At 37.3% G+C, this 24,339-nt stretch overlaps 1 protein-coding gene across 6 annotated transcripts in view; it reads right to left on the reverse strand.

Moving 5' to 3' along the window:
* Nucleotides 1-24,339, reverse strand: part of PHKA1 (phosphorylase kinase regulatory subunit alpha 1) — a 135,431-nt gene that overhangs the window by 48,981 nt on the left and 62,111 nt on the right. For all 6 annotated transcript variants that reach the window (XR_014835614.1, XR_014835615.1, XM_021080695.2 and 3 more), the window contains exons 15-16: nucleotides 7,818-7,927; nucleotides 6,722-6,866 (exon numbers count right to left, since the gene is read on the reverse strand). Coding sequence is in view for 4 of the 6 variants with exons in the window: in XM_021080695.2 (XP_020936354.1) it covers nucleotides 6,722-6,866; nucleotides 7,818-7,927 (255 nt within the window). In the remaining 2 variants the exon portion in view is untranslated. The remainder of the gene's footprint in view (nucleotides 1-6,721; nucleotides 6,867-7,817; nucleotides 7,928-24,339) is intronic.

Genomic DNA, 24,339 nt, shown 5'->3' on the forward strand with positions numbered 1-24,339 from the left:
TCATCTTTTTTTTGCCTTTTATGCTTATTTAGTTTTTCATGTTTTTATTTTATTTTTATTTATTTATTTTTGTCTTTTTAGGGCCACACTGCAACATATGGAAGCTCCCAGGCTAGGGGTTGAATGGAGCTGTAGCTGCTGGCCTATGCCACAGCTACAGCAACACCAGATCAGAGCTGCGTCCACAGCCTACACCACAGCTCATGACAACACCGGATCAATCCTCAACCCACTGAATGAGATCAGGGATCAAACCTGCATCCTCATGGATCCTAGTCAGGTTCATTTCTGCTAAGCCATGATTGGAACTCCTGTTTTCATGTTTTTAAATTTGAAATTTAAAATTAAATTTTTTTGTTTCTTGCAAAGTACAGCTTTATTCAGCCCAAGACAATAGTCTACCATACTTTCTTCTAATATTTTTATAGGTTTTTCTGGTTGCTTACCTTTTTAATATATTTAGAATTTAATTTTGCATAAAATGTAAAGTAGCAGCCCTAAATGAATAATTTTCCCAAGTATTTACTCATTCTTTTGCCTCTATTTCGATTGCTGTCCTTATCATTACTGTAATTCCAACAGATCTATCTTCTCTCACTGTTTTTAGTTTTTTTAAAAAAAACTTACACATTTTTTCTTCCATATGAAATTTAGATTTAGCTTGTTCATAAAAATTTGTCTTTGATTCAGAATTCACTGAATTGATAGATTAATAAAAATGGACATCCTCTAAATATTAACTATTTCCATCTAGCAACATGATATGTATCTCTAGTAACTAAAATCTTTTATGCTTTTCATTAGTTTTATAATTTTTCTCATATAGTTTTATGTATACTTCTTAAGTTTATTCTTATACTATTTACTTTTCTAGAAAATTTGTCAATTTTATCTAGATTTATCAAATTGTACTTGGTATTCTTTAATAATTTTTAAAGCCTCCTCCATTTCTATCACTATAGTCCCTTCTCATTCCTAATACTATTTTTTTATCTATATTTTTTCTCTTTTGTCTGAAGTCTATTTTATCAGACACTAATGTGTGCACTTCTGATTTTTAAAAATTAATTTTACATGGTATATGTTTTCCCATTCTTTTTATTTTAGTCGACTTATATTGTTATATATGAAGTGAATTTCATGGAGACAGCATATATGTGGGTCTTTTTCTATCTACTCTGCTAATCTCTGTCATTTAATTGGTGTGTTTAGACTATTTACAGTTAATGCAATTATTGACATATTAGGAATGAGTCTGGGCTTTTACTTATTGTTTTCTGTTCTAATTTTTTCTCATTGCCTTCTAAAACACAAGAATTCCATTTTGATTTATCTCTATGGGTTTTTTTTGTGTGTGTCTTTTTAGGGCCACACCCATGGCATATGGAGGTTCCCAGGCTAGGGGACGAATTAGAGCTGTAGCTGCTGGCCTAAGCCACAGCCACAGCAATGCCAGATCTGAGCCACATCTGCGACCTATGCCACAGCTCACGGATCCTTAACCCACTGAGCGAGGCCAGGGATTGAACCTGCATCCTCATGGATGCTAGTCAGATTCATTTCCACTGAGCCACGATGGGAACTCCAGTCTGATATTACTCTTGTTAACATCTATAGTTCTATCTTCAAGTTCAGTTTATCTTCTCCATTCTGCTATTGAGCTTATCTAGTGAGTTTTCCAGTTATTATAGTTTTCAATTCTAAAACTTTCATTTGGTGGTCTCTTCAATTTCTTTGCTGAGCATTTCTATTTCTTTGTTGAAACTTCCTACTTTCAAATTTCAAATGTGGCTGTAATTGCTTGGTAAAGTATTTTTATGATGACTGCCTTAAAAACTTTCTCATAATTCCAACATCTTGGTAATCTTGGTATTGGTGTCTGTTGTTCACCTTTTCTCATTGAAGTTGAGATTTTCCTGGGCATTGGTATGAGTGATTTTCTACTGTATTATGGAAATTTGGGGTATCATCTTATTAGACTCTGGATAATAATGATTCTTCTGATTCAGCAAATATCTTCTGATATTGTGCAGCAGAGAAGGAATCACTGCCTTGTTACTGCTAGGCAGGTGTGAAAGGAGTTCCTCTACTGGTTGAGCAAGGATGAAAGTCTAAGCTCCCCACTAATATTTCTCAAACACTAAGAGAAGGAAGGAGAGGCTACCTCTTCACAGCTATGTGAAAGCAGTAGTCTAGGCTCCCAACTCAACCTTGCTGATAGGAATGGGAATGGAGCTGCAGTCTTTCTCTGTGGTATTTGGGTGGAATAGAATATTTATGGTCTACAAATTTTCTGTCTGGCTAGGTTGCCCCTTTCCTGTTCCTTTGGCTAGAGGAAGAAGTTTTTCTCCTTAATCTTTTATTTTTATTATTATTTTTTTTAGGGCCGCACCTGTGGCATATGGAGGTTCCCAGACTAGGGGTCGAATCAGAGCTGTAGCTGCAGGCCTACACCACAGCCATAGCAATGTGGGATCTGAGCCATATCTGCAACCTACACCATAGCTCACAGCAATGCCAGATCCTTAACCCACTGAGCAAGGCCAGGGATCGAACCTGCAACCTCATGGTTACTAGTTGGATTCATGTCTGCTGCACCACAAGTGGGAACTCCTCCCCTGGATCTTTTAATATCTGTACTCATTTGTGTTTCTGGGATGATAACTTCTCCAGCACCCAGTCCAGGAAATATGAAACAGAAGGAAAATTCAGGAAATTCACTGCTGTGTCAATTCTCAGGTTCAAAGTGCCTAGCCAGTTTCCCTTCTTTTTTTCTAATGTTCAGAGTTTTCTTATGTTTATATTATAGATAACAGGGTTTTTAGCTGTGCTTAGTAGGAAGACTAGGGAGAGGTGAGTATATTCATTTTTGTCTAGAAACAGAACTCTCCCCCGCCCCAAGTTGAGAGTATTCAAGAATATAAAAATTTCTAAATATGACTTTGGCAAAATCTCAAGTTTTGATAAGCAGTAGTATCATTTTTCACTTTAAAACATCACATAATTTTATTTATTTATTTATTTATTTGCTTTTTGAGGGCTGCGTCTGTGGCATATGGAAGTTCCCAGGCTAGAGGTCTAATTGGAGCCTCAGCTGCCAGCCTACACCATAGCCACAGCAATGTGGGATCCGTGCTGAATTTGGGAACTACATCACAGCTCATGGCAATGCGGGATTCTTAACCCACTGAGCAAGGCCAGTGATTGAACCTGTGTCCTCATGGATATTAGTCAGGTTCGTTACCACTGAGCCACAGTGGGAACTCCCATACAATTTTAAATTTGATTTCCTCTTTAACCTAGGAATTATTTGCAAAAATTTTAATTCCTTCATGGTCAGATTTTAAAAAAATTATTCTTGTATTAATTTTATGTCCTATGCCTGATGCTATCATGTATATGTTTTCTAGTTTTACTTACTTAATTAATTAGGCTGTGCCTATAGCATGCAGAAGTTCCTGGGCCAGGGAGAGAACCCGTACCACAGCAGTGACCCAAGCCACAGCAGTGACAATGCCAGATCCTTAACTGCTAGACCACCAGGGAACTTCTGATTTCTACTTTTAAAAAATAAACATTTGTTGTGTATTGTATTTCTGGGTATAGTTTCATATACACTCATAAACACAAAAATTGGGTTTGTTAATCCTCTACATCTTTTAACTATTTTGTATAACTGATCTGTGACATTATTATAGAGGTATGTTATAGTTTCCCACTACAACTATACAATGGTTTTATCAAATTGTCCTTAAGTTTTCCTAAAATATCTGCTTTAGTATATGTCATTGATATTCTTCAGTAGATAAAAATTTATAAATGTTCCATCATCTTGGTGTACCATAACTCCTATCAATATAAAATATCATACTTGTCCCATTTACTGACTTGTGCCTTAAATTCTATTTACTATTTTTGACATTCATATTACTACTATTGCTTTTTTGCATTTGCATGATATATCTTTAGAACTTCCTTTATTTTCCATATAATTTTATTTTAGGGATAGCTTTTGCAAGTAACATCTAGCTAGATTTTGCTTTTACCTATCCTAAGAATCTTTGTCTTTATATTGAGAATTTAATTCTATTTTAATGTGATCACTAATATGTTCATTCTCATTTCACCAGCACAAAATTTTCCCTGACAAAAATACATAGCTATTGGTAATGCAGGCTTTGGGGACTGACAGATCTGATTTGAGGCCTGACTCTGTTGCTTATTAGCTTTGTGACTACCCAATGAATCACCTCGCTCATCTATAAAATGGGGCTGTTAGTAGTACCTACCTGAATAGGTTTGTTGTAGAGATTTCAAAATAATGAAATGAAAGCACTTAGCCCAAGTGCTTAGTGCCTGGCACAGAGAAAGTACTGAATAAATGTTGCAGATATTTTTGCTGTTGATACTGCTGTTTTTGTTATGTGACCATGTACCAAGTATCAAACATTTCTGATTTAAATCTAGATCTTAATTTTATTCCTTTTACCAAACTATGGCCATTTATTTCATCCCAACTATTAGGTATTTCAATTTTGAAATCTCTTTGTCACTACAAACTCAACATGTCCCTTTACAACTGGCATCTTCCTTTAGCATCTCTCTGCTTCCACCAATGGCAGCACTATTTACCTAGTTCAAACATCTTGGCATTATCTTGAATGCATATCTCACATCTAGTCAGTCAACACCTAACTTTCAAGTGTTGTCTAAAATGACTCTTGCATCCTTCTTTTCCACTCAATTTTTACTATCACCAATTCAGTGTATCTTCTCATCACCTCATACGTGGATTAGTTTCCTTGACATTAGACTCTCCTAACTACAATGTACACTGTCACCAAATCAATATTCCTGAAACATCACTTTTATCTTGTCACTCCTTGCTCAAAAACTTTTAATAGTTTCAGATTTCTGAGAAAATTTGTTTTAATTTCAAGGTCTTCATAATCTGACCTTAGCTTACTTGTCCAATTTTGTTGATAATAATAATGGATTGAGGGTTTGGGATGGAAATGTTCTAAAGTTAGGTTGTGATGATGGTTATACAAATATAAATATAATAAAATTCATTGAATTAGAAAAATAATAATACTCCAAGATGCAACTTGACTCACTTCTCAACCTGGCTTCTTCACTGTCCACATAAAAGTCAAACGTTGCTTCAAGGCTTCACTCATGGTATTTTTTTCCCTCACCTTTAGTATTCCTTCTTTCTTCCTCCCATGTGAATACTACACATCTCAAAAATCCTGGATAAGTCCCACCAAGTCAAGAAATTTTGACAACTTGATCACCATCACTATAAAATACTAATCTAATGATTTAGTACTTGTTTTTTTTCTTTGCCTTTTTTGGCTGTGGCTGTGGCATGTGGAAGTTCCAGGGCTGGGTATCAAACCTACGCCACAGCAGCAAACTGGACTGCTGTAGTGATAACAATGGCTCCTTAACTTGCTGCACCACAAGGGTACTCCTGTTTAGTAATTCTTTATACATTGTTTTGAATTGTTTTCTATTTTTTTTGGTCTTTTTTTTAGGGCTGCACCAGAGGTATATGGAGGTTCCCAGGCTAGGGGTCAAATCAGAGCTATAACTGCTGGCCTACACCACAACCACAGCAATGCAGGATCCGAGCCACATCTGCGACCTACACCAGAGCTCATGGCAATGCCGGATCCTTAACCCACTGAGCAAGGCTGGGGATAGAACCTGCGTCCTCATGGATGCTAGTCAGATTCGTTTCTGCTGAGCCACGACGGGAACTCCTGTTATCTATTATTTTTGCAAATTAGCTTTCCCTTTCCAATTAGACTTTATACTTTCTGAAGGCAGTTCTGGGAACATAGTAGTTGTTAAACGAGTACTTTATAGTCATCTTAAATGAAGAAGAGAGACAAAAAGAAGAAAGACTACCCTACTTCCTCAACTCCTATGCTTTTGAAGCACTTTAGAGATGTGGCCAAAATTCCAAACAGTCTGTCTGGACTTGAATGATTTATGACAAAGGATTCTTCTCTAATGAAAAGGAATTCTATGTACTTTGGCAGTACAAACAGGCTTTTGGAAGCAAAAGCAGAGACACAGAAAGGAAGTAGTGCTTCATTATCGGCCCCAGTCCTCCAGGAACTGAGAGAACAATAAAGCTTTTCACCCAGTTTCAAATAAGCAATGTCAATAAGCCCAGCTAATAAAGAAAAGATAAACTGAAAGCCTTTTTATTTTTCCCTGCTAGATTTTATTGCTTCAGTTAAGCAAGCCTTAAGAAGGAGCAGTCTGGGAACTTATCTATAAAATTCTGATGCTCCACTGGAATAAGACAGATGCAGAATATAGTATTACTGTCTTTAAATGAATGTATTAATAAAGTTACTGTCAAATTGACCATGAAACCAATTATTTGAAGTAGTCTCAACCAAGTTATTCTATTACACCTTTTGAATTACAACTCTCAAACCACCTGAAATATTCTTATGTATTGGTTTATTTGTAACATATTTATCCCAAAACATAAGGTTCATGAGAGTAGAAAGCCCATCTACCTTATTCACCCATGTGTATGTCCAGTGCTTTGAGACGTGCCTGGCACAAAACAGGAGTTAATAAAAAACTGCGGAAAGAATAAATAAGAAGTAGCTTTCCAGTGACTCTATGATATTGAAGGGCTAACCTCATAACTTTTTCTAAAAATATATCCGTTCCTTGACTCATACAACCTTACCAAGCATGCTATGTGACACAGGGAAGGTGATGGTGGGCTGGCCTGTCATCCTCCAGCGGCTACAGAGATAGGAAATATCTGTTCTAAGCATTTCCACTATCATCTTGTTGTCCAGAGCCAGGTAGAACTGTTGCTGGTCTATGAACTGAAACAAAGAAAAGTAACAGCTCTGAAAAATTTGCTCTCACAACTATCAATATTTTAAAGTACTTGCATATTAACAAAGGTATATAAGATGCCATAGGGGCAACAATACCTCCAAATTTAATGCTTGATTCTTCCCAAAGTATCTGGTGGTCCATTGGTACATAGAGTAGTATTCAAAATTTTTACAATGTGCTATAGTTTACACTACATGATTTTATTTAATTCTAACAACCCAGTGAGGGCTTTTCTCCTTTTTAATAAATAAGAAATAAGGCCAAGAGACATTGAGTAAGTTAGTAAAGTTGTATGACCAGCGAATGGCAAAATCAGAGATAGACTCTAGTTCATCACTCTTTTGTCTATAACTCAGCTGCACTATTTCAGATGTAAGATGACAAATGGGGAGCTTAGGTTTTCTTTCCAGAAAATAGTTTCTCCTCCTTATATATATAATAAGGCTTGCTATTATAATATGGCTAATAAACATTAGTATATAATCATGGCTAAAACAGTATTGACGTTTTTGTTTAGAAGAGCATATCAAAGATTTCAAGGCACGTAAAAAGGGGCCCTTCCCCAAACAAAGAGAACACTTAATTCAGCAGCTGGATAAAAAAGATATATTTTGTTTATAAAGGATAAACACAATAGTATTTTTAATCTTTAACAAAGTAAAGAGTACTTTTTAAAGTACTCCAATATTTGTAAAATCCCTAGTCACTGTTTCTGCAACATCCAGGACTATTCTTGGTAGCAGCAGTCACTTGGCACAGCTCTGTGATGCAAGAGCAATTCAGTCCAACTCAACAAATATTTACTGAGCAATTTGATATGTACAAGGCCCCATGGAACTCTGACCCTTGTCCCAACTCCAGTAAATGCTTTATTTTACAGTGTTTCTCTTTTATTTACATTCATATCAATGCACATTGAAGCCCATTCCACTCACCTGTGGAGTGAAGGTAAAGATAGTTTTCCGAATGTCATAGAGTTTTGAAGTTCCAAGGACTCCCATGTGTCTATAGGGTCTTCCACTGAGTTTCATTTTACTGTTGCATCCTGATAAAGAATTGATAAATGGTCAAGATATTTTTAGTGCACGAATCCTACCAGTAAACATTTTTTTTTGCAGTAGTTTACACTTTCTCATCAAACAAAGTTCTATGTCTCAAAGTTAGTGTTCATGTCATATACTGGGACATAGTACTGTGAGGCTTTTCAAGAGAAAAGAGTAAGCAGTTATCTCTGTTTTTAAAGAATTTTGGGATCTTATAAAGAAGCCAAATCATCTATATATGAGATAAGCATGCACATAAAAATGAAGAGTCCTATGAATGATAGAATGCTAATACCAGTATTCACATAATGAAATTTCCTTAAAGCCCATGAAAAGTACAAAGGCTTTTCTGATTATTAAACTTATCATTGTAAACTATGCCTCAACAAAGCCAAAGAGAAACCTCATCAGCTTCAAGATGGCATAGTAAACTGGAAAAAGTAAAATAAAAGTGCATCTTGATCCCTTCAATAGCATAGTATTGACACATTTTATTCAATGGGACAACATGTTTCATCCAAATAAGCTGATATATATATATATATATATATATATATATATGCTTTTTAGGGCTGAACCTGTAGCATATGGAAGTTCCCAAGCTAGAGGCTGAATCAGAGCTGCAGCTGCTGGCCTACACCACAGCCACAGCAATGCCAGATCCTTAACCCACTGAGCAAGGAAAGGAATCTAACTCGCATCCTCATGGATACCAGTTGGGTTCATTACTGCTGAGCCACAATGGGAACTCCAAGATATTTTAAATATTCTTCTTTTTTTTTGTCTTTATAGGGCTGCACCCCTGGCATATGGAGGTTCCCAGGCTAGGGGTCCAATCGGAGCTGTAGCCGCTGGCCTATGCCAGAGCCACAGCAACATGGGATCCAAGCCGTGTCTGCGACCTACACCACAGCTCATGGCAACGCCGGATCCTTAACCTACTGAACGAGGCCAGGGATCGAACCCACAACCCCATGGTTCCTAGTCAGACTCATTTCTGCTGTGCCACAACGGGAACTCCCAAAATATTTTAAATATTCTTATATGTGATAGGAAATTTTGTGGACCTTACAGTAAAATTTACTTTACAGAGGAGCCATTTTGAAAACTGGAAAAAGGGGGAAGGCTTGAATTATCAGAGAGCAACAAAAGTAAGGCATAATTTTAATGAAAATGTAAACAGAATAGATGCATCATGTGTCTAAATATCATGTGTGTATATATATGTGTATGTGTATGCACACGTATGGACATTCACATACCTCCACTTTATTTCGAGTATGTCTTATTTATAGTTTATCAATATGAAATTAGAATATGATAATTGATGTCCATGTTGAATATAGGTGCATTTCTTTTTGTCTTTCAAAAGGCAATTATTACATCAATATCTCTTACAATGAGGAAATGTTTTCAAACTTTTTCCCCAAAATATATATTAAATATCCTTTCATGTCAGTACTGAGAGGATTAGTACAACATTTTTTGTTGGGGGTGCTCGGACACATTTTTCCTTGGGGATTTCACTTTTGCCATTTCTTTATCCTAAGTATGATTTTTATCAAATGTGCCATTTTTTAGTTTGCTTCATTCCTAGAGACAGAACCAGAGAGCTGTCGATGCCTCTGGCCATATTCCAGGGTTCACTCTGTGAGGCACACATTATACCTGAGATTGATATCACAGCCAAGTTTATCCACTGTTTCTACCATTTTGTTTCCTTTTTTTATTATAGTAAAATGTACATAACAGAAAATTTTACCATTTTAACCACTTTTAATTGTTCAGTGGCAATAAGTACATTTGCAGTGCTATACAAGTATTGCTCCCACCTATCTCCGGAAAATTTTCATCTTCCCAGACTGAAATTGTATCCATTAAATAATAATTCTCCATGCTCCCCTCCCCCTCACAGTCCCTGGCAATTACCATTCTTTCTGTCTCTATGAATTTGCTTACTCTAGGTACCTCATGCATGTGGAGTCATACAATATTTATCCATTTGTGATTGGCTAGTTCCACTTAGCACAATGCCTCAAAATTCATCCATTTTATAGTATGTGTTAGAATTTTATTCTTTTTTAAAGCCATTATCTAAGAATTGTCTTTCTAAGGGTAGTATTCCCAGGCCTGCCATGTGAATTCTTTTCTGTAGAGCCTATCCCCTTGGCTCTTGGACAAGGTGTCTTTTTGTCAATAGGCTCCCTCAGAGCAGAGTGAGACCAACCTGCAGTATTGTCCTGTTATGTCCTCAGGGGCCTTAGATTGACCCAGATAAAACAAATCCATTACCAAAAACATGTATCTTCAAAAGCCAGGTGGCTTCATCCTTAAGTTTCTATATTAATTTTTTTTAACTTGGCTTGAGGCATCAATCTAGGCACAGCACAAGCTTGGTCAGTAAACTGAATGGCTTCCAGGGCTGAAGCAGTGCCGGGATAGTCAGGGCTCACTGATAAATACAACCCCAGAGGGTACATGCAGTACCCTTGGACAAAAAAAGATTACAACTGTTAGGGCATCCCAATTAGGACATACATTAATCAGGCAGTTTAGGTTAACAGGATCCCTAATGTGGCCGGCCTCTCACTGTGAGGTTTCCTGCTCTAGGGTTTCCAACCCAGTAAGAAAAACTCAATTTATTTTTTTATTTTTTATTTTTATTTTTGTCTTTTTGCTATTTCTTTGGGCCGCTTCTGCGGCATATGGAGGTTCCCAGGCTAGGGGTTGAATCGGAGCTGTAGCCACCAGCCTACGCCAGAGCCACAGCAACGCGGGATCCAAGCCTCGTCTGCAAGCTACACCACAGCTCACGGCAACGCCGGATCGTTAACCCACTGAGCAAGGGCAGGGACCGAACCCGCAACCTCATGGTTCCTAGTCGGATTCGTTAACCACTGCGCCACGACGGGAACTCCAAAACTCAATTTAGAACTTGGTTTCAATGGAAGAGTTTCCTGAGGGCAGCTGGATCCAAATAACTTTGTTCACAGCACCAGTTCATCTGCATTGTGAGTGTGGATGGCATGTGAAGGTACTGAGTGGAAGGTATAGGGACTGGGCCACCTCCTGCTTTCTCATAGTCAGCTCGGTCAGATCTGACCTTAGGCTCAGCAGTCAGTTTGAATTCAAAGCACCCTCAGCAGCAGGGAAGGCAACATATGCTTTTATTAGGGATGAGGGGAATACTTCCAGGAGCAGTCCTAAAAAAATCAAAGATCATTAATGCCCTCACCCTTCACCCATGCCTCCCCAGGTGTCAGAATTTTGTTTTTTCTCCACTGTTACAAAATCTGTGTGTTCCCATTTAGCACTCATAGTTTTACAATCATCCCCGCCCCTCATCCAGACCTTTTCTCTGGAAGAGATGTATATAAGAGGTTTAAAAGCACTTTCATAGGCAAACATTTTCATACAATTTAACCAGAAAGATATCATGTACAAGAACTGGTCAAGAAGAAATCTTGAATTTTTAAATATTTAAAAATGGATTTTTATACTTCCCACTACTTTTGTCCTGATCATTTATCTAGTAAGCAGCCTAGAAAAGATCATTCTTTTTATGTGGAGAGCTACGTTTAATAAGCACATTGCCTTACTAGGGTTTATGTATCAGGAGAAAGGGGAAGGAAGTAGAGTCAGGCTGTCAGTCTATTGCAAGCTGCAGCTAATCTGGAAAGTCAAACATGATCATCAACTTCAATGACAGAGACCCAGAAAGGATCAAAAGTCTGATCTGTCAGGAGTGAGGAAGAGGTCACATTCTCTATGATGTCCCTTCCCCTAATTTGCAGCTTTTGCAGAAATCATGTGTTAGGAATGCAATCAGTTTCTGTATCTAAAATATAGAGCCAATCCACAGATCAATTTCAGATGGTCCCATCAGAGAGCAAGACTTTTCTTATGGGTATCTGTAACCACCCTTTGGTGCTGGCTGGACCCAACTAGCCCAAATGGTCCAGCCAGCACCAAAGGGTGGTTTCACAGTTTAGCGTTTCATAAGTGGGGGGACCCAAATCTGCAACAACCAAGTCTGAGTTCATTTAAAGTTCGTGTAGTTCATTTAGCCTGTGCCTGCTTTCAGTTCAGTACATCTGGTATTGATACGGGAGTAGCCTTAGGTAGACCTTATCAGGTTTCAGCTGAGTCAGGTCCAGGCAATTAGAATCTGTGAATTTAAGATGCCAAAAAAAGCTGTGACTTTTCTTAGGCAGCAGCAAAACTGATATAGTGCAGGGCTGGTCAACTATGGTCTAAGTCCAAGTCCAAGTGACAAGCAAGACTTTCCTAACCTCTTTTTTTTTTTTTTTTTTTTTTTTTCTATTTCTTGGGCTGCTCACGCGGCATATGGAGGTTCCCAGGCTAGGGGTCCAATCGGAGCTGTAGCCACCGGCCTACGCCAGAGCCACAGCAACGCTGGATCCGAGCCGCGTCTGCAACCTACACCACAGCTCACGGCAACGCCGGATCGTTAACCCACTGAGCAAGGGCAGGGACCGAACCCGCAACCTCATGGTTCCTAGTCGGATTCGTTAACCACTGCACCACGACGGGAACTCCGTTAACCTCTTTTTTTTTTATTGTGCCTTACAGTCCAAATTAACCCAGTCAAAAATACACACATCCAGATGAAAAAAGTCATCAGCTTCTTAAGAGTTAGACATTTGGCTTCACAAAAAAATCATTAGCAAGTAGAAACTGCTTTTTAAACTCAAAAAGTATATCTTCATTTGAAGGCAATCCTCCCTTTTTATGTTGTCTTCTTTTCCCCTGAAGCTCCAATAATTTAAAAATTATAGCAAAAATCATTACTTATGGAAACTAGTTTTATATCCCATACTCAAAGAATCTGAATTCCAATTTTCCCACAGGCAGCAAAAAGCAAGGTAGTTGTGTCCAACTGATATTATTTTTTCTTTTTCGCAACTTTCTCTGATTAAGAGGATCCCTCTCGCTTTATGAGACTATAAGAATACAATATTTTACATCAATTTTTATCAAGCTTCCAGATGTAACAGTCACAGAATACAAAGCCATTTTTAAAAAGTTTATCCTTTTCTCCTAATTCGAAGTTTACTTAAACCTTGAGCAGAAAATCCAGCATTTACAGGCTTAATGTTATAGTTGCAGGGGCGATCCCAGCTGTAATGTGGGGGTGAGGGTAGAGGGCTATATGGCAGAAATGGCTGAAGTGTTTTTCTCTCTCTTTATAAAACTTTGCTCAAGCACTGGGAAGTAATTTAACCCTTTTCTTCCTCTCCCTCTTGAACAAAAGGAAAACAAACTTTTCAACATTTTGGCCCATTTGAAGTTCACCTTTGGGAATGTTTGAACCCTTTCTCCTCCAGCATTGAGGTGAAAAGAAAAACCAAAGACATCACCCAGGCTGTACTTTCCCCCCTCACTTTAGCCATCATGGCCAAAAGTAGTCAGAGAACACTTTGAGCCAACTCTCCTGTAGCTGGATCTAACATTTTCAAATTCCATAGGTAACTTTTACCTCTTACAACAAACAGCAGCTCAGCGGCTGATTCATACCATGGATAGCTCCATAGGCATCCAGGTACTACAGGTTTGTCATCTTCTACCTTCCTTTTTTCAAACAATGCTTTTGCCATATTTAAGAGAGTTAAGGTCACTCTAGACAATCCTGTCTCTGTGAGCAGTGTGTTTGGGAGTCCTGAAGACCACCTCAGGTTTGGTGATACGGTAACTTATGGGAGGAGAACTCAGGGGACTCAGCATATAGACATACTTGTGGCTAAGAGTTATTATAGCAAAAGGAAATAAAAATCAGTAAAGGAAAAAAAGATGCATGAGACAAAGTCTAGAGGAAACCAGAAACAAACTTCCAAGAGCCCTGTCTAATTGAAGTCACATGGCATATGCTCAATTCCTCCAGCAACAAATTGTGACAACAAGTGTGAAGTGTTGCCTACCAGCAGTGGAGACTCAGTATCCCATGTTTTTATTAAGGGCTGGTCACATGAGCACCCTCTGGCTGGCACACACTGAAACTCTAGACTTTCAGAAGAAAAGAAAACAATATGGCAGAAGTCACATTGTTTGCTCAGTTTAGATGTGGTAAACTATCCTTATCAGTTAGGGGATGGTGGAAACTTTCCTGAAATCTAAGTCTTCAGATACCAGCCAAGGGCCAACCTTGCAAGTAGGCCTTTTTAAAGATAGTATTCTCAGAGTTCCCACCATGGTGCAGTGGGTTAAGAATCCCACTGCAGCAGCTCGGGTCGCTGTAGAGGTGTGGGTTTGATCCCCAGTCTGGCACAGTGATCCCTGGCCTGGTTCAGCGGGTTAAAGATCCAGTATTGCGGAGTTCCCATTGTGGCACAGTGGAAATGAATCCAACTAGTATCCATAAGGATGTGGGTTTGATCCCTGCCCTTGCTCAGTGGGTGGGGGATCTGGCATTGCTGAGCTGTGGTGTAGGTCGTAGATGCGGCTCGGATCCCACGTTGCTGCGGCTACAGTGTAGGATTGGCGGCTATAGCTCCAATTCAACTCCTAGCCTGGGAACTTCCATATGCCGTGGGTGGCCCTAAAAAAAAAAAAAAAAAAAAGATTCTGGTGTTGCTGCAGCTACAACATAGGTCACAGCTGTGGCTCAGATTCAATCCCTGGCCAGCTAACTTGCATATGGTGGGTACAGCCATAAAAAATTTTTTTTAATGTGGTATTCTCTGGCCTCTTCTGTTAACACTTTTCTGCACATCGTCCATGTCTTTTAGAGCATATATGTATGCATTTCTGTTGAGTATATACCTTGTAGTGGAAATGACAGGTCCAGGGTATGTGTATGTCCTAATGATTAGTATTGAGCCTCTTGTCATGTGATTATGGATAGTTTGTATATTATCTTTGGAAAAATGTCTATTCAAGTCCTTTGCCTTTTAAAATTGGGATTTGTGTTTTTTATTTTTTTATTTTATTTTTTTCTAGATACAGAAAATGTATTTTATTTTATTTTTTTATTAAATTTATTTATTGGAGTTCCCGTCATGGCGCAGTGGTTAACGAATCCGACTAGGAACCATGAGGTTGTGGGTTCGGTCCCTGCCCTTTCTCAGTGGGTTAAGGATCTGGCGTTACCGTGAGCTGTGGTGTAGGTTGCAGACGCGACTCGGATCTCGAGTTGCTGTGGCTCTGGCGTAGTCTGGTGGCTACAGCTCCGATTCGACCCCTAGCCTGGGAACCTCCATATGCCGCGGGAGCGGCCCAAGAAATAGCAAAAAGACAAAAAAAAATTATTTATTTTTCCACTGTACAGCATGGGAGCCAAGATACACTTACATGTATACATTTTTTTCCATCCTTTGTTCTGTTACAGTATAAGTATCTAGACATAGTTCTCAATGCTAACTCAGCAGGATCTCATTGTAAATCCATTCCAAGTTGTAACCGATAACCCCAAGCTCCTGATCCCTCCCACTCCCTCCCTCTCCTGTCAGGCAGCCACAAGTCTATTCTCCAGGTCCATGATTTTCATTTCTATGGAAATGTTCATTTGTGCTGGATATTAGATTCCAGTTATAAGTGATATCATATGGTATTTGTCTTTCTCTTTCTGACTTATTTCACTCAGTATGAGAGTCTCTAGTTCCATCCATGTTGCTATAAATGGTATTATGTCATTCTTTTTATGGCTGAGTAGTATTCCATTGTGTATATATACCACATCTTCCTAATCCAGTCATCTGTTGATGGACATTTAGGTTGTTTCCATGTCTTGGCTATTGTGAATAGTGCTGCAATGAACATGCGGGTGCATGTGTCTTTTTCAAGGAAACTCTTGTCCGGATATAGGCCCAAGAGTGGGATTGCGGGGTCATATGGAAGTTCTATGTATAGATTTCTAAGGTATCTCCAAACTATTCTCCATAGTGGCTGTACCAGTTTACATTCCCACCATGTGTTTTTTATTTTAAAAATTTTCCCTGGCTTTATTTTTTTTTCTTTTAGGGCCACACCCATGGAATATGGAGGTCCCCAGGCTAGGGATCGAATTTGAGCTTATACCACAGCCACAGCAATGCCAGATATGAGCCATGTCTGTGACCGACGCCGCAGATGACAGCAACACTGGATGAGGCCAAGGATCAAGGATCAAACCTGCGTCCTCATGGATGCTAGTCAGATTCATTTCTGCTGAGCCATGATGGGAATTCCTCCCCTAGCTTTATTGAGATATAATTGACATATAATATTATGTAAGTTTAAGGTGTATAATGTGATTTGATAAGCAGATATACTATGAAATGTTTACCATAATAAGGTTAGTTATACATCCTTCAACTCACTTAACTGCCGTTTTGTTGTTATGGTGAGAATGTTAAGCTCTACTCTCATAACAACTTTCAAGTATACAATGCTGTATTGTTAACTATAGTCACCCTGCTGTACTTTATATCCCAGGAACTTATTCATCTTAAAATTGAAAGTTAGTACCCTTTCACCAATACTTCCTATTTCTTCCACCCCTCAGGTCCTGGCAACCACCATTCTACTCTGTTTCTATGAGTTTGATGTTTTTAGATTCCATATATAAGTGAGACCATACATTATTTGTCTTTCTATGACTTATTTCACTTAGCATAATGCCCTCAAGGTCCATGCGTATTGGCACATATGAGGCAAGATTTCCTTTTTCTCATGGCTGGATAATATCCCATTGTTACACACACACACACACACACACACACACACACACACCCCACTGTCTTTACCCATTCATCTATTTAGGTTGCCTCCAAGTCTTGGCTATTGTGAATAATGCTGCAATAAACATGAAAGTTCAGATAGCTAAACTCCTTCAGATATATACCCAGATGTGGGATTGCCGATCACATGGTAATTCCATTTTTAATGTTTTGAGGAACTCTATACTGTTTTCAACACTGGTTGTAGCAAGTTACATTCCCACCAACAGTGTAGGAAGGTTCCTTTTTCTACACATTTTTGCCAGCATTTGCTATCTCAGTTTTTTTTTTTTTTGATAATAGCTATTCTAACAGGTTTGAGGTGCTATCACATCATGGTTTTGATTTGCACTTCCCTGATAATTAGTGATGTTGTGCACCTTTTCATGTACTGGTTGGTTACCTGGATGTCTTTTGTAGAAGATGTCTTTTCATTTCCTCTGCCAATTTTAAATAAAATTGAGTTTTTGCTATTGAGTTGCATGCACTCCTTATGTATTTTTGATATTAACCCTTTATCAGATATATGAGTTGGAAGTATTTTTCTCCCAGTCCTTAGACTGTTTTTTTTTACTTTTTAAATTCTTCCTTTTGCAAGACAGAATCTTTAGTTTGGTGTCGTGCCACTGACTGATATTTCTTCTGTTGCTTATGCTTTTGGTGTCATATCCAAGAAATCATTACCAAGACTGATGACAAAGAAATTTTCCCTTATGTTTTTTTCTAGGAGTTTTACAGTTTTAGGTCTTAAATTTAAGTTTTTAATCTATTTTGAGTTAATTTTTATAAATGGTGTAAGAAGGGATCCACTTTTGTTCTTTTGCATATGGATATATGCATATGGATATCCAGTTTTCCCAGCACCATTTTTCAGAGATTATCTTTTCCCCATTTAGCATTCTTGGTCCGCTGGTCACATATTAGCTGATAAAATATGCATGGATTTTTTTCTGGGTATGAGTCTGTTCCATCTGTTTATGTGTCTCTTTTTACACTAGCACCATACTCTTTTGATTACTATAGTTTTGTAAAATAATTTGAAATCAAGAAGTGTGATGGCTCCAGACTTGTCCTTTCTCATGATTGCTTTGGCTATTTAGGATCCTTCATGCTTACATTTAGAATTGTTATTTCTATTTCTGTGGAAAATGCTATTGCAATTTTGATAGGGTTGCATGGATCTAGAGATAGTTTGGGGAGGTTGCTTGGTTTGTTGTTGTTGCATTCTCTATATATTCTGGACGTTAATCCCTTATCAGATATATGAAATATTTTCTTTCATTCTATGGCTTGCCTTTTCACTCTTTTGATGGTGTCCTTTGATGCACATAAGTTTTAAATTTTGTGGATGTCCAATTTATCTAATTTTTCTTTTTTTGCCTGTGCTTTTGGTGTTATATGAAAGAAATCATTGTCAAATCCAATGTTACAAAGCTTTCCCCTCTATTCTCTTCTAAGAGTTTTATTTTAGCTCTGAGGTTTAGGACTTTGATCCATTTTGAGATAATTTTTGTATTGGGTGTAAAACAAGGGTCCAGCTTCATTTTTTTGCACATGGATAGTTTTCCTAGCACCATGTCTTTTTCTTTTTTGTCTTTTTGCCATTTCTTGGGCTGCTCCCGCGGCATATGGAGGTTCCCAGGCTAGGGGTCGAATCGGAGCTGTAGCCGCTGGCCTATGCCAGAGTTACAGCAATGCTGGATCCGAGCCACGTCTGCAACCCACACCACAGCTCATGGCAACGCCAGATCGTCAACCCACTGAGCAAGGGCAGGGACCGAACCCACAACCTCATGGTTCCTAGTCGGATTCGTTAACCACTGCGCCACGACGGGAACTCCTTTTTTTGTTTTTTGTTTTTTTTTTTGTTTTTGCCTAGCACCATGTCTTGAGAAGACTTTTCTTTCCTCCACTGAATGGATTTGGCACCTTTGTCAAAAATCATTTGACCATATCTGCAAGGGTTAATTCCTGGGACTTCTATTTTATTCCATTTTTCTACATATTTCTGTATGCCAATACTACACTTTATTTTAAAATTAAATTTTATTGGCATATAGTTGGCTTACAATGTTTAGTTAGTTTCAGGTGCACAGCAAAGTAAATCAGTTATACATATACATTAATTCCTTTTCAGATTCTTTTCCCATATAAGTTATTACACAGTATTGAGTAGTCCTTATTATTTATCTATTTTATATATAGTAGTGTGTATAATATTAATCCCAATGTCCTAATTTATCCCTCCCCCCAACATTTCCTCTTTGGCAACCTTTGGTTTTGAAATCTTTGTGTCTGTTTCTGTTTTGGTTGTAAGTTCTTGGGTATCATTTTTTATTAGATTCTACATATTAGTGATCTCACATGATATCTGTCTTTGTCTGACTTCTCTTAGTATGATAATTTCTAGGTCCATCCATGTTGCTGCAAATGGCATTTCATCCTTTTTTATGGCTGAGTAATATTCCATTGTATATATGTACCACATCTTCTTTATCCAATCCTCTGCTGATGGACACTTAGGTCACTTCCATGTCTTGGCTATTGTAAATAGTGTTACAGTAAACACTGGGGTGCATGTGTCTTTTCAAATGATGGTTTTCTCTGGATATACGCCCAGGAGTGGGATTGCTGGATCATATAGTAGTTGTATAATTAGTTTTTTAAGAAATCTCCATACTGTTCTCATAGTGGTTGCACCAATTTGCACTACCACCAAGAGTATAGAAGGGTTCCCTTTTCTCCATACTATCTCCAGCATTGATTGTTTGTAGACTTTTTGATGATGGCCATTTTGACTGGTGTGAGGTGATACTTCATTGTAGTTTTGATTTGCATTTCTCTAGTGATTAGTGATGTTGAGTATCTTTTCATATGCTTTTTGGTCATCTGTCTCTCTTCTCTGGAGAAATGTCTCCAATACTACACTTTTGATTGACAGTTTGGGGTCCTTTGGAATTCTATATGAATTGCAGAATGTACTCTTCTATTTTTGCTAAAAATGTCATTGGGTTTTGATAGGGATTGTATGGGATCTGTCAATCATTTTAGATAGTATTGACATCTTTTTTTTTTCTTTTTAGGGCCATACCTGCAGTATATGGAAGTTCCCAGGCTAGGGGTCAAATTAGAGCTGCAGCTGCTAGCCTATACCACAGTCACAGCAATGCCAGATCCAAACTGTATCTGCGACCTACACCACAGCTTGTGGAAATGCTGGATCCTTAACCCGTTGAACGATGCCAGGGATCAAACCCACATCCTCATGGGTACTGGTCAGGTTCTTAACCTGCTGAGCCACAATGGGAACTCTCAAATATTGACATCTTAATAATATTAACTCTTCCAATCCATCAACATGGGTTCATTTCCATTTATTTGTGCTTTAGGCTTTGTGTTTCAGGCTTTCTGAGAAATGGTCTATTTCTGATTTGCTTCATGAATTCAACTGAAAGCCTCAGGTGTTTATCACAGCTACTTGCACATTAAAAGGTCCTAAATGGAATTTTTGTCTTCTCAGCAGTGAGACTTTATACTTGGTTTCTTGATCCCTCACTCCACGTAAGCACAGCTTAAGAATCAGCAAATGCCTCAAAAGGAAAAGTACACAGAGAATGGTGAGCTTATTTCTCTGAGGTCCTCTTCTCTCCAAGATTTTGGTTTCTCAAGTCTTGGTTGTCTTGGTTACTTTCTGATACCTTCACTGTTTTTTCTTTTTACAGTTGCACCTGCAGCATATGGAAGTTCCCAGGCTAGGGGTCGAATGAGAGCTGCAGCTGCCAGCCTATGCCACAGTCACAGGCACCAGATCCAAGCCATGTCTGCAACCTATGTTGCAGCTTGTGGTGATGCCAGATCTTTAACCCACTGAGTGAGGCCAGGGATCAAACCCACATCCTCACAGACACTACATTGGGTTCTTAACCCACTGGGCCACAATGGGAACTCAATTCACTTTTATTTTAAAAATCCAGCTAGGGTAGTTGTTCTTACCATAAAGTTGGTTTGAAAAAAGCTGTTTCAACATAGTTGGAAACTGAAAGTCTACCTTTATTCTTTATATGTGGCACAACATATCATAATTCAGTCATTCTTGTTCATACACATTAGGTTGCTTCTAATTGTTGTTTTGCCATTACAAATTATGTTGTAACAAACATCTCTGTACATATCTTCTTGTGCACTTGTATATTATATAGGATAGATTCCTAGAAGTAAGGTTGCTAGACAACGTACGTGCATTAAAAATGTTTATAGGTAATGCCAAACTGCTTCAGATTTACACTACTACCAGGAGAGCTGACTGTTGATTTCTCCACATATTAACCAGCACTGGATATTGTCAATCTTAACTTTTATAAAACTGATGGACAAAACCTTATATTTCATTATTGTTTTATCTTACATTTCTCCAATTATTGGTGAGGCTGAAGCTATTTAAAAATATGGTACTAGGAAAGGAAAAACTGATCACTAGCACCAAAAAGTAAAACCAGAAATTTATACACACATAAATATGAGTCTATGTATATGCAGTAAATGATAAAGATATTTCAAAACAGTGTTTATATGAACTATTCAATCAACAGTGCTGTGAAGATGGGCTAATTATTTGGGAAACAAGTTATGATTCTTACCTCATAAGAAAAACTAAAAATAAAATTCTAGCCCTAAGAGTTAAATGTAAAATCGTAATCATAAAGAACTAAGAGAAAATGTACTGAAAATGGATCTGTCCCAGGGATGGATCTATTTTTCTAAGCATAACAGCAAAAAAGAAACCAAAAAGGAGAAAATTTTACTACATAAAAATGTAAAAGTTCTATATATCAAAATCAAATGCAAAATTAAAAGGCAAATAGTAAAATGGCAAAATATTGCAATAATGTGTGGGAGACAAAGTGTTAGCATCCCTGACAATTTTCAGTAGAAAATGGTAAAATAATATAAGTAGATAATTTGCAAAACAATAGAAAAAAGGCTATTTATTTTATGCATACAAGATTGTTATCCATATGACCAAATAATTAAAAATATTATACTAACATAGATATAAAAATAGTGCTGTAGGGGGCTATTTAAGAAAATGTAACAGGGTTCGTCATACATTATATTGCAAAAAACAGATTGCAGACCGTACTTTCTGATACCGTTTTTCTAAAAACAAGTATTTAGTGTACAAAAAAAATGATTGGGAGCAAATATTCCAAAACGGAAACAGTGGCTTCCTGAGACTGGAGAATTACTGATTCTTATCTTTTTCTTTGTGCTTTTCTCTATCTCCCAGTTCCCTACAGTCAACATGCATATAAGCTATTTGGAATCAGATAACCAACTACTTATGAAAAGTGAAGAGAATGAGAATAACACATCTATTCAAATGAAACTAGGAGATAAATTCACAATTCCTGAAGAAATAAAAGATATATCTGATAAAATGAATGTATATGATATTGAAAAAGTTGCACAAAAGCAAGAAAATAATAATCTAAGAAAGTTATAGAATAGGAAATATATACATTATAAACATCATTGATAAAATCTTACCATAAAATACAAAGAATTGATAAAGATATGCAAAGATGTGCAGATCCTGATAGATATGCAAGCAATAAGCAATACAATTTTTAAAAATTAAAACAAAAATTAAAAAAATGCATATTCTCACTGGGAATTAAAGAGAGGAAATTAGAATAACTTCTGTGTATGAAAACTAATAATATAACAAAAGCAAATGATAAAAATCCAATGTTGGTGGGATAGTAAAAATAAAAGGATATATTTTATATTTATTGATGTCACTAAAAAGTGACTGGTCTTTCTAAAGAATAATCCAGCAACATGTAACAAGAGCTACAAAGTTGTTCAGATTCTTTTTATCCAGGATCCTTTTTCTGAGAATATACTCCAAGGAAACAGGAATATGTGTATGAATGACTATACAAAGGTATTCAAAGAAGGATAAAAATTTTGGAAAACGATTCAAGTACCCAATAATAAGAAAACAATTGCTTTACTTTGATGGACTAATATAGAGCTCTTTCAATTTGTGGACATACATGAGAGAATGAATGGAAAAAAAAGCACAATATGTACACATGAATACAACTATGAAAATATATCTATGTGCAAAAATTAGAAAAGAATTAGTATTATATAATATTTGAGTCTAATATTTATAAAGTTCTTTTTTATTGAGGTAACATTCATTCATAATGATACATTTCCTATGTACGATATATTTCTACTACTATATAACTTACTATGTGCTAATCACCAGAAACTTAACTTTCCATTTGTCATTGTACAGTTGAACCCCTTCACCTATTTCAATCCCTCCCCCTCAGCCTCTTGTCCTTTGGTAGCCACTACTCTGTTCTCTGTATCTACATGTTTGCTTTTGTTTATTAATTTTATTTTACTCCACAAATGAGTGAAACCATACAGTATTTGTCTTCCTCTGTCTGACTTTATTTCACTTAGCGTAACACTCTCATCAATGTCCATTCATGTTTTTGCAAATGGCAAGATTTCATCTTTTTTATGGCTGTCTTTTTGATAACAGCCATTCTTACAGGTGTGATGTGATATCTCACTATGGCTTTGATTTGCATTTCCTTAATAATTAGTGATGTCTAACATCACTAATGTGCCTGTTGGCCATCTGTAAATTCTTAGGAAAGTGTATATTCAGCTCCTCTGCTCATTTTTAAATCAAGTTGTTTTTTTGTTGCTGAATTTTGGACATTAACCCCTCATTGGATACATCATTTGATCATTTGTAAATACCTTCTCCCATTCAGTAGGTTGTCTTCTTCTTCTTTTTTTTTTTTTTCCTTGGGCTGCCCACGGCATGTGAAAGTTCCCAGGCCAGGGATTCAATCCATGTCACAGTAGTGACCTGGGCTGCTACAGGGACAATGCCAGATACTTAACCTGCTGTGAAACAAGGGAATTCCCGGTGATCTTTTCATTTCATTTATGGTTTCCTTTGCTGTGCAGAAGTTTTTTAGTTTGATGTTAATCTCATTTGTTTACTTTTGCTTTTGTTTCCCTTACCCGTGGAGACAGCTAAAAAGATACTGGTAAGACTGATGTCAAAGAGTGTACTGCCAGTGTTTTCTTCAAGGAGTTTTATGGTTTCACTTCTCACGTTCAGGTCTTCAATCCATTTTGAGTTAATTTTCATGTGTGGTGTGAGATAGTGGTCTAGTTTCATCTTTTTTTGCATGTGCCCGTCCAGAGTTCCCAACACCACTTATTAAAGATACTATCCTTTCTCCATTGTCCTTTCTTTGCTTCTTTGTCATGCATTACTTTTCCAAATATGTGTGGGTTTATTTCTGGACTCTAAATTCTGTACTATTGATCTATCTGTTTTTCTACCAATACCATGCTATTCTGATTACTGCAGCTTTGTTGTTTGAAATCAGGGAGTGTGATACTTCCAGCTTTGTTCTTTCTTCTAAGGATTACTTTGGGATTTGGGGCCTTTTATGGTCCCACATAAGTTTAAGAATTTTTCTCTTCTATTTCTGTGAAAAATGTCCTTGGGATTTTGATAAGGCCTGAACTGAATCTATAGATTTTGACAATGCTATTTCTTCCAATTCATGAGCATGGAGTATCTTTCCATTTATTTGTTTCTCCTTCAATTACTTTCAACAATATCTCAGTTTTCAGTTTATATGTTGTTAACC

Source organism: Sus scrofa, chromosome X (assembly GCF_054392235.1).
Source record: "Sus scrofa isolate SSC_HxYL_T2T_F1_AM1 chromosome X, Sscrofa_HxYL_maternal_Yorkshire_Landrace_v2.0, whole genome shotgun sequence".
NCBI classification, from domain to species: domain Eukaryota; kingdom Metazoa; phylum Chordata; class Mammalia; order Artiodactyla; family Suidae; genus Sus; species Sus scrofa.